This window comes from Cebus imitator, unplaced genomic scaffold, assembly GCF_001604975.1.
Source record: "Cebus imitator isolate Cc_AM_T3 unplaced genomic scaffold, Cebus_imitator-1.0 Scaffold228, whole genome shotgun sequence".
Lineage (NCBI taxonomy): Eukaryota > Metazoa > Chordata > Mammalia > Primates > Cebidae > Cebus > Cebus imitator.
Genome location: NW_016107543.1, coordinates 937,570 through 948,331, shown reverse-complemented (window position 1 = coordinate 948,331; position 10,762 = coordinate 937,570). Strand labels below are relative to the sequence as shown.

The 10,762-nt window shown below is 57.6% G+C and overlaps 1 protein-coding gene across 5 annotated transcripts in view; it reads right to left on the bottom strand.

The window, feature by feature from the left end:
- Window positions 1-765: 765 nt before the first annotated feature.
- The window catches only part of OSBPL7 (oxysterol binding protein like 7), a 15,871-nt gene continuing 5,874 nt past the window's right edge, over window positions 766-10,762 (bottom strand). For 2 of the 5 annotated variants that reach the window (XM_017497046.2, XM_017497049.2), the window contains 16 exons: window positions 10,590-10,693; window positions 10,109-10,201; window positions 9,892-10,024; window positions 9,721-9,815; window positions 9,437-9,532; window positions 8,544-8,681; window positions 7,868-7,961; window positions 6,933-7,180; window positions 6,637-6,774; window positions 4,187-4,250; window positions 4,013-4,091; window positions 2,737-2,881; window positions 2,479-2,623; window positions 2,267-2,411; window positions 1,929-2,051; window positions 766-1,791 (listed from right to left, as the gene is read on the bottom strand). In XM_017497046.2, the coding sequence (XP_017352535.1) occupies window positions 1,683-1,791; window positions 1,929-2,051; window positions 2,267-2,411; window positions 2,479-2,623; window positions 2,737-2,881; window positions 4,013-4,091; window positions 4,187-4,250; window positions 6,637-6,774; window positions 6,933-7,180; window positions 7,868-7,961; window positions 8,544-8,681; window positions 9,437-9,532; window positions 9,721-9,815; window positions 9,892-10,024; window positions 10,109-10,201; window positions 10,590-10,693 (1,949 nt within the window). In that variant the 3' untranslated portion in view covers window positions 766-1,682. Of the gene's footprint in view, window positions 1,792-1,928; window positions 2,052-2,266; window positions 2,412-2,478; window positions 2,624-2,736; window positions 2,882-4,012; window positions 4,092-4,186; window positions 4,251-6,636; window positions 6,775-6,932; window positions 7,181-7,867; window positions 7,962-8,543; window positions 8,682-9,436; window positions 9,533-9,720; window positions 9,816-9,891; window positions 10,025-10,108; window positions 10,202-10,589; window positions 10,694-10,762 lie in introns of those variants that run through there. The other 3 variants (XR_001816020.2, XM_017497047.2, XR_001816021.2) reach the window with 3 other exon arrangements.

Below are 10,762 nucleotides of genomic sequence, written 5' to 3'. Positions count from 1 at the left end.
AATGAAATTCCATCTCAAAAAAAAAAAAAAAGAAAAGAAAAGAAAGAAAGAAATACCGCCCTGGAGGCCACTGCCAACAGTCCAGGCAAGCGTCGATGAGGGCTCAGCTTAGCCAGTGCAATGGAGAGAAGGGGCCAGTGCAGAGAGACCCCTGGGGTTGAAGTGACAGGATCAAGCAGGAGGGAAGATGAACTCAGCTTTTGGCTCAGGCTGGTGGTGGCTGTATTCAGTTCCAGGCTGCTGTAACAGTGCGCCACATATTGGGTGACTTACAGCAACAGGAATGTATTCTGTCATAGCTGAGGCCAGGAGTCTGGAATCAAGGTGTCAGCAGGGTTGGCTCCTCCTTGAGGCTCAGTGGGAGAATCTCTCTCCGCCTCTCTCCAAGCTTCAGGCGGCTGCCAGCCGCCCTGGCACTCTCCGCTTGCAGATGCCTCGCTCCCATCTCTGCCTACGTCTCCACGTGGCCAACTCCCGTGTGTCTGTTTCACACACTTGTCTTCTTTTGCGTACGTCTGTGTGCCTAAATTTCACTCTACTTATAAGGACACCAGCCACTGGAATAGAGCCACCCGAATCCAATATGACCTTATTTTAACTGAATTATAGCTGCAAAGACACTATTTGCAACTAAGGTCACACGTGCATTCCTGAGGGCTAGAAACATTCCTTGGGGGACAAAATTCATTTTACCCATGACACTGGCTGTGGACCTTCCACTGACCTTGAGCACATGTGTTTTTCATTCAATGAATGATCACAGGCCAAAGTCTGGGACAGTCTTTATTGGAGCTTGGAATGTCATAGCAATTCGCCCTCATCAGAGGCAGACTGTGAGAAAGAGCAGCGATGTGGTGGACCCCCAGCAGGGGGAAGGCCGGGCTACATGAAGGAGCCCTGCTCGCCTGCAAGCAGGGCACAGGTGCACACGCACACACTCTCCTACGTGAACTTACACTCACACCTGCGCACTCGCTGCCGGTGGGTTGGAGGCCAGGCACCTCGGGCTGCTCCCCTCCTCATGGAGAGGACTCCTCCACTCTGGGGGATCCGCTGAGCTGAGACAGGAGGGAACCACTTGAGGATCAGGGACGAAGGAGCTGGAAGCTGCAGGCATTTTGCAGTTAGGGAGAAGGGATCCAGGACAGGAGGGATGGCCAGGGACCAACCAAAAGGAGATGGAGAAGGCCCTGCAGGGCCAGGGAGGGGAAGAAGATGCTGGAGATGGGCAAGGGAAGGGGAGGGGAGAACATCTCCTCGCCTTCACTCACTGCAACCTCACTGCCGGGGACGCACCCTGGGCACAGAAAGCCTGGGGAGCATCAAGAGGTCCCCTGTGTCCTAGGAAGGCACTGAAATGGGGAACAGATCCTGGGAGCCGGAGTCTTCCCCAAGCACCCCAAAGGGACAGGAAGGGAAATGGTGAAGCAGGAAGGGTCTTACATGCTGATTGTCTGGGGCAAGGAGATTGGGGAAGATAGATTCTGCTTCTCACCCCAAACAGTGGGGTACAGGTGGGCTGAGATGCAGCCCCTCTGGCCAGCAGAGGGGAGAGAGGACCAGGGCTGCCCCTTTGGTCTCAAGGGCAGTTGGGGGGGAGCCTGGCCTCACCCATGTGTCCGTGGTAGCGGGTGGGGGCAGGAGTAGCGAGTAACCAGAGCCTCCTGCCCCCGGGGCCAAGGCTACCAGAGCACGGCCCCATCCATGTTCCCGTAGCCTGGCTCGGCCCGCAGCCTCCAGTAGGTATTGTTGGTCACCCACCATTCCTTCCCGCTGCTGTCTGTCTGCCGCCTGGTGGGAGAAGGCGGTGGCGGTGAGGGTGAACAGCTAGAAGGCAGGCTAGGGCCCTAAGGCACTGCCTCCCATGCCTGCCCTGCTCCAAGCAGGGCTCCTGGGGAGACCCAGGGCAGAGGGCAAGGCCGAGGCACCTGAAGAAGCGAGCCTGGTGGACAATGTTGTTCTCCTCCATGACTTTGCGCCTGTCCCGCTGCAGCTGCTCGATCCTTCTCTTCTGGGCCTCAGCGGCCTGTATGTTCCCCTCCTCCAGGTACCTGAGGATCCAGATCGAATTCAGTGGAACTGCCCATCTGCAGGGGCCCCCAATCCCAAGGCCTCTGACCCTGCCCAGCTCTGTCCCCTAAACAAGCCCCATTTCTCTGAGGCTACTCAGTGAAGGAAGGACAAAGCCCCAGCTCTGTGGTTCTCGGAAACCCATAAGGAAGGAGTGAGCCAGGTGGTTCTAGGCTGGTGCCCGTGCGGCACTGACCTCTGGTCTGGCCGGAGCCTCGTGTCAGTGGAAGGAAGCGACCGTTTCAGCTCTGCTGTCAGCTCATTCAGCTCCAGGGCAAACTGGGTGAAGCCGAAGTTTCGCTCATGGTCAGGGGGCATTGAGTCTGGGGGAAGGCAAGGGGCTGGGGCAGGTGAACGGGGCCTGAGCCGCTCTAGCCTCAGCCAGCCCTCTGTGACCCCTCCACTTACTGGGTTTCCAGATGCACTGGCCGCCCGGCGTGGGTCCCCGGTACAGCCCCTCGTGCCACTTCCCAAAGAGTCGGTGGAGGACACGGCCGCTCCGACTGAGCACAGCGCCCTGTACCTCATGGACATTGGAACTCCAGTACTTGGCCTGGGACAGGGAAGGCAGGGTTTAGAGAGGTGTCCCCTCCCCCTTAGCCAGGGTGACCTCCAGAGGCCGAGGCTGCCAGGGGTGGATGGGCAGGGTCAGGCTGGCATGTGCACCTTGCAGAAGGTGATCTTGCAGTGGCAGGAACTGTCCTGTGTGTTTCGGATGAGCACCTCCCCATAGTGCTCAATCCAGCGCTGGCCGCTCAGGACGTTGTGAATGCAGGACGTCACCTTGTTCCACTCAAAGTGGTCCCCAAACCTGAGAAAGACAAGGTATGGAAGGGCAGCTGGCTGGCCCCAAGAACAAGTGAGTCAGGGGCCTCCTGTCTTGCTGGAGCACGTCACATGGGTGTGACAGGAACCCTGGGGTCCTGGCTCAGTTCTGCAGTGAAGGATGACTTCTATTCACAAGGCAGAGCAGCCTTGACACAACGTGGTCAATGAACACGTCTCCACTCATCTAGAAAGCTCCCGAGTGCCTAAGAAATGGGGTTGAAAACACACAAAGTGTCCTGCCCTTGGGCGCCAGGGACCCTGGGTACAGTCACATCCATTATCCTGCTTAATCCTCACTCCTCAGGTATTACTTCTTATTGTCGTGCTGCAGGCAAGCAGGCTCAAGGCTCTGAGGTATCAAGTCTTTTTGCCGCTTACATCACTTTTTTTTTTTTTTGAGACAAATTCTTGCTCTGGGAGTCTCGCTGTGTTGCCCAGGCAGGCAGGAGTGCAGTGCAGTGGCGCAATCTCAGCTCACCGCTACCTCCACCTCCCAGGTTGAAGCAATTCTCCTGCCTTCGCCTCCCCAGTAGCTGGGACTGCAGGGCTGGCACCACCACTAATTACGCTGGCTAACGTGCATCACTATCGAATGGCAGAACTCCCGGCTTCCAACTCCAAAATCCAGGATCTCTCCCACAACACCCAAACCATTCTCAATACCCTTTTGCTTCCTGGCTTCAGTCCCCTGCCTGTAAAATTAGCTAGATGAGAGTTTTTCAAATTTTGCCGGTGACCCACGAGTCCTGAGATCAATTTAGGTTTCTGTGTGCGTGTATGTGTATGCGTTGGCTTGAAGTCTCAAAGGCATTTCTGACTGTGAGTCATGGTCCAAAAAGTGTGGAAGCCGCTGAGTCAGATGACCTCAACAGGCCCTTCCAGCTCTACTATGTTCTAAGGCTTTTCATCTTTCTCTGTTGCCAACTGCTGTAAATATAGGTGCAAAACCTGCAGTCACTCACCCCACTGCAAGCAGCTGCAGGCCAGACCTTCCTATCCCATCCTTATCCTGTCCCTAAGGTCACGCCCCCTCCAGCCTGAAGGACCGCCTGTCCCTCCAGCCTGAAGGACCGCCTGTGGCTGGGCCTGGCTGCTGAGAGCCTGAAAATCCTACCTGGGCAGGCTGACGTTGACTGTCCCCACAGGCACAATCTCCAGGGATTTGCCCCAGAACTTGTTCTTCCACTTCATGTCTGGCATTGAGTTGGGGAGGGAGACAGAACAATGGAGATAAGGCCAGAGAGCACTCCCTTGGCCCAGGGCCAGCCCCCCGCTCTCCACTCCTCACCTTGCCAGAAGGTGAAGTTCTCAGACTCCGCATGGCAGGCCGATATAGGGGGGTGGTGGGAGACCTCGGAACGCAAAGAAGTTCTCTTGATGCTGCCCCCTAGCACCATCAGGGCACCCCAAAGTCCCTTATTCCCACCTTCAGTTCCCCTGAGTACCACAAGACAAGTTAGTTCCAGGTCTCTTGTCCCTATCACCCTTGGCCGCCTCCCAAATCCATCATCCTCTCTTACTCCCATGAGGCTCCTGTATTCTCCCTTCTCCCTCCCTCTTTCTCGGGAGCTCCCCTGGCTGGCCCTGTCTATGGCACCCTCCAGAACCCCTGCTCAAGCCTGAAAAGCTCCCTGCAACATTGACAGGTAGGGCCTCCGCCCCACGCGCTGCCTGAAACCCAGCCCTCGCTGACTACCCTCTTCCACACCATCTCCCCCACCCACCCCAAAGCTGATCATCACCCTGCAACTTCCACCACATACCCTTAGAAACACTTGTCCTTGTCCCCACTTGAAATGGCTCCACGTCTGGAGCCTTCAACTCTGACATCCCACAGCCTGCCTGCCTCGCCTCTCTGCATTCCCTGTCGCCCACAGATCCAGCCAAGACGCCCAGGTCCCCAACTGCACTGCCCTCCCAGTCTGTCAGCCTCATAATGCCCCTCACAGCTCTCTCACCTGGTACCCTCAATTACCTCCCCCACTTGCCAGAAATGCCAGCTCTGGCCTCCTCTGTGCACCCCTGACTCTGACTTTGCTGCCAAAACACAGACACGACCCACATCCACACTAAGAAACTGCTAATTTTACAGTGTTCTGTAGCGGGGCCTCAACACCCCCCCAACCCCCCTCTGAGGACCTAGACACAAGCCAGGCCCTTTAAACCTCATTTGCCTCCCACGGTCCGCAGAACAGAGGTGGGTCAGGGAGGGGGTTCCTTCTGCTCAGCCTGCTCCCTTCGATGCCCCCCAGGCTCCCGCCTCCTCCTCATCCTTCTGCACCTCAGTCTTTCCCTCTTTATTTCTCTTTCTCTCTGAATATAAAGATTTTCTGTTTCTTCCACCTTAAAAAATAGCAAACCTTTCTTTTCTAGACACACACATCTTTGTTCACATACACGTAAAATATTTCTGGGAGGAATCCCAAAAGCTGGTAGCAGTAGTCCCTTCAGAGTGTGGGGATGAGACGGAGGCTTATTTTTTGTTGTACGCACAAGTGTACTGTGTGAATCTTCACCACGTTTTCAAAAACACTTCAAATCCAAACAAACAAACACACAAACTGCCTTGACCTTTATTCCCCACCAGCTGCCATCTCTCTCCCCTGTCCCACATGGTAAAATTTTTTTGAAAATAGTCTGCATTTTTCTCTATTTTTTTCATAACCTACACTCTACGCCCACTGTAATCCAGTCTCTGTCCCCACCTTGTCTTGGAAACCTTCCTCATGCAGGAAGCCAGTGGCACCCCCCAGGTCCCAGGGACCTATGTTCCCGCCCCTTCAGGGCTCCCCAGCACTCCTGCCTGCCCTCCTCCCTAGACACAGTGGGCAGTCCTCCTGTGACGTCCTCCTCCCTCTAAGCTGGCCACTCCTCGACCTGTTAGCGCCACCTGGTGCTCTGGGAGGAGCTCCAGGCCAGCGACTCCGGAGCCTCCTGGACATCTCCAGCGGAAGTCAAGCCACTTAGACGGTGTGCGCCCACACACACTCCCCACCTCACTAACTGGCCATGCACTCACTGAATCCCCCAGACCAAGCTGCCCAGATTTCTACCTCTCACCGACAACTCCGCAACCCCTACACATGAGAGTACCCTGCTGAGCACCAGGCCCTATCAGGGGCGGTGCATAAACAGCTCTTGAACTAAACACACCACGGCCTAAGCGCAGGGCTGAATCAGCTCCACGGAGATGACAAGACGGACCCCGTCGGCCTATGCCAGCCAGGCACACGCCACCCAAGTGTGCTTTGCACACTGCGACTCTGAGCACCCATTCCAGCCTCAAATCCTCCATTGTGCCAATGGCTACAGGATTTTTAAATGCTCATACAAAAGCCCAAAGCCTCCTTCCCTTCACTGGCAGGGCTCCTCAGGGTCTGGCCCACCTTGTCTTCCAGCCCCATCTCTATCCTTCCCAAGCCTGCTCCATGCATTCTTGTACACCATTTGGAAGGAACATCCCATTCTCCTCAGCCACTGGACTCCCAGCTCTCTCCAATTCATCCTCCAGTTCATCCGAGCCCAGACTGGCCCCTAGAGCATGAGCCCCAGGTGGAACTCCTGGGATCCCATGGCTGCACTCAGAACATGGGCCAGGAGCACCGCAGAGCCCAGCACAGAGCCAACTGCCCATGCTCCTCTCCCAGACCTGATCCCTCTGCCCCAGCTCTGGTCCCAAAGTCCAGTCCCTTCTGGCCCCAGCTACCCAAGGCCAGCCCTCTGCTCCTGAGGCCACACCTGCTCACTGATGAAGCGGAAGCCTCGGTCAGGCCGTTCACACTCGTAGGTCTCCCCCAGGACGGGGTTGAAGGGCTTGCAGCCAGCTCGGTGGTATGTGGAGGAGTAGGCCGAGACAGCAAAGGCTGCGATGTAAACCTGCGGCGGGCAAGGCAGGTGCAGGGCCCTGAGGATGGGGCCGCCAACCCAAGCAAGCAAGATATGGGATCTCAGAGTAGAACTTCAGCAGCAAGGAATAGCCCGGCCAGGATCTCCTGGGAGAAAGGGCCCCGGGGAGGAGGATGGAGAGAAGGTACCATGCGCTCGCAGGGGTCGGCGATGCGGCTAGCCTGGTCCAGGAGGCTGCTGTACTCCAGCTCCTCACAGAGCCGCTGCAGTGTGTTGAGTGGCTCATTGAGCTGCACCGGCATGGACACCTTGGAGAGGTCTTTGCCGATGTTGTTGCGAAGAATGTTCCACAGGCTCACGTCAGCCCCAGGCCCACTGGCCGCAGGCAGGCAGCGACGGCGGGGCGGCCCCATGGGTCTCCCTGGAACACACCACCCTGGGGCCCGCCCTGCCACGTCACTCTCCATCTGGGCACCAGGCACCCTGGACACAGCAGGCCCACAGCCTAGTCCAGGGCCGAGCTGCCTCCTAGCCCCTGGGGCACTCGTGGGTGTCCTCGCCCCCTAGCCCTTGTCTTGACTCACAGCAGGGCAGGGCGACTGGGCTCTAACTGCTCACGAGGTCCCAGGACTGAGCTGGCCGGCAGGGTTGGGAGCCATGCGAAGGTGCGGACGGTTCCCACTGCCAGAAACCCTGCAGCCCAGGAGCCCCTCCCAACTCCTCACCCTTGTCTTTTGTCCTCTTTCTAAACACAGAAGCAGACATCAGAGTGCAGATTATCCAGCCCATCTTATAGATGAGGAAATAGGTTCTGAGAGGTAAAATGACAGGTCCAGAGCCACACTGCTAACAGCAGCAAAGTGGGGTCTCTCGCCTCCCTCCAAGGCCCTAGGCGAGCCTGCTGCTATGGAGGCCAGCCCCAAGGCCTGAGCCTGACCCACCCCACAGAGCTGTTCCTGGAACATTTTCCGGTTCATGACCTGGCCTTCCTCAGCTCCTGGGGTCAGCATCCAAAGCTACTGTCAGTCACCACAAAGGATGGCCTTTGCATGGGCCCGCTATGGACAAACCCTGTTTTTCCGCCCGCCTCCCACCCCTCCCTGCCTGCCGACCCAGCTGGTACCTTTCTGACAGCGCTCAGCTCCCCTGAGATCCAGCACCTCCTCAGACAGGCTGGTGGTGATTTCACTGGTGCATGACTCCTCCTCCTCTGAGCCCTGGGCCAGGACAGATGACAGGCCGGGCAGACTGGGCCTCCCCCTGGGCAGCGGGGCAGTGCCTAGGGCCTGGCAAGAATCTGCCCAGCTAGCCCTTTGGTGGGAAGGGAAGAGAATGTACTGGGGGGGCTCTGAGCCCTAGGACATTGCCCCGGGAGGCCTGGCATCACATCACAGAGCATGCCCAGCCACCTCGGGAAGGGGAGGGCCTGGTGCTGCAGCTGGTGGGAGGAACACAGAGTCTTGGCGGGACACAGAGAGAAGGGAAAGTAGGGACTGCTGAGATTCAGGGACTGAGAAGAGGGCATCAAGGGAGCGCTAAAGCTGAGACAGAGGCATGACGATGACTGGGGTTGGGCCTGAGGCAGTAGCTTCAGGAGAACCCAGTGGGGATGAACACGTCAAACTCCTTTAGAAGAGTCCTCAGCAGAGACTTCTGAGCAGGACCACACAACCCAACACATTCCCAGAGACAGCAGCTGAGGTGAGAAGGGGCTGAGGACTCTATGGCCTCTAGTCTCTGTGGACCCCACCCTTCTGTTCCCAAGGTCCCCCCCACTGCCAGCTTCCCTCCTCCCTCACCTCATTCTCAGAAGAGCTGGCGGAGAGGAGAACCTCACAGGCATCGAAAAACTCCGTGTGGGAATCAGCAAGGGACAGGATGCTGCTCTGTGACAGCTGGGGGGTGAGCTCGCGCCCCTTCATGTACAGAGCTTCTTGCTGTAGGAGCAGCCAGATGGAGGTCAGGCCCCGGGGCCGAGCCGGGGGATCAGGCAGGGCACCCCTTGCCTGACAGTTCCCTTGAGAGGGAGGCATAAACAGACACTTTTGCTGTCTGAGTCAGACACTGAACAGAAGAGGCAGCGGGGAGCGAGCGGGACACGAAGGCATAGTGGAACGAGCCCCGGCCTGGGAGTGACCGGTGCAGGCTCCAGGATAACTGCTTACACTGCCTGCCCCTGACCCTGAGCTCCACTCCAAGCCCTTTGTGTGCACTAACCCACTCAACCCTGACACCCACCCAGTGAGGTAGGTGCAATTATCACCCCCGCTTTGCAGACTGGGACACTGAGGCTCAGGATCACAAAGCCAGCAGGCAGCGGAGCCAGATTCGAACCCACGGAATGCAGCCTCCAAGTCTGTGCTCAGAGCCTGAGTCCCAGTTCAGCCAGTCTACAATGGCAGGAGCCGGAGCCTATCCATTAGATCCTTTGAGCCTCAGCTTTCTCATCTTGAGGATGAGAATCACTGCACCAGAGGACTTGGAATTAAAAGTGAAAACACCCTGCACACTGATTGCTACACAATGATTGAGATGGGGCTGCCGCAGACCTTACGGGAAAGACAATGGAGCCAGGATTTGTGGGCTCTCTTTGGGACTAAAAACCAACCATGCCCACTGCCCTGGGCCTTTGCTTCCTCTGGGAGAGAAGGCACAGGAGAATAGGCCCCCACAACCCACCCTGGCTCCGCACCTCCTCAGGGTTGAGGGAGCTGAAAGAGTCTGCTGTGGTGTCTGAGGAGGTAGACAGTGAGTGGAGGCGCCTCTGGCCAGTGGGGACCTCAGAGACCTGCAGGGAGATGGTAAGGGACACGGTGCCAAGAGGATGAGGTCCTCCCCACCTTGCTGCCTCATCTCTGCAGAGACTCGCTCTGCCAACCCCCTACCCTGACCCAGATCTGCAATCGGACCCGAGGCTGGCAGTCCTCAGCTTCAAGCCCTATCCCCCCACCAGCTGCCCTGTCCCCCAGGCCTCACCCCCATCCTTGACAACTCTGAGCCCTGGTGCATGTCCCTTAGTCGGTCCCGTTCAGTGGTGAGGGCGGCCAGGACGCTGCTGAGGGAGCTGTGCACTGTGGGGGCAGGGCAGACCGTGAGAGCCCCGCTCACTCCTGCCCACCCCCATCAGCCCCTCCCAGCATCACTTACCCTTCTGAGCCAGGGCCCAGAAGCTGCGCTGAAGGTGGGCATAGTCTGTGGGTGGCAGCCCACGGGTGCCCGAGGAGTCCCGAGACTCCAAGTAGCGAGACAGGTTGGGAACAGAGCCGTGGAGACGACCAACCTGTAGGTGAAGGGGAAGGGCTGATGGGGCCGGCCGCCTCAGAGCACCCTGCCCCAGTTATGAGAGGTCCACACCCCACCTCACCCGTCCAATGGTGTCGTCCTTGGCAAAGCTCTGGGTGCACCACATGCGGCTGGTCCGTTTCCCCTTCTTGGGTCTTTCGGTTGTCACTGAGGCCTGGCAAGTCAAGGTGGGGGCAATTTTACTCACAGGGTGGAGAAAAGGAGCAGTAACCATCACAGCCTGGGAGAGGCAGATGGCCTCCTGAACCATGGAGGTGGGCGTAAATCACCCAGCACACAGAGTATGGCCAGCCAGGCAAGGTGACAGGGACAACTGACATCCCAGTGGAAGATGACAGCCACCCTGGCAGAGGCATGGGCATGGAGGAAGGAGCAGAGACAACCTTGACATGGTTTGGACGTGGGGCAGGAGTAGGGAGGAAACCAGGTGATACATGGCTCTCCAGGAAACTGCAGCAATGTGGGAGGAAGAGGACCCATCCTGGGGAAGTGATGGGATCAGGGGCTCTGGGCAGGACCCTCTGTGTCCCCCTGGATCTTACCTGGTGTGTGGGGATAACAGGGGCTGAAGGGATTCGGTGCAGGGACTCCAGGCTCTGGAGGAGCCTGTGTAGTTCCTGGAGCTTCCCCTGACACTCAGAGAGCTCTGGGGGAAGAAAGAACAAAGACATCACTTCCTTCTCTCTTTTCTTTTCTTTCTTTTCTTTTTTTTTTT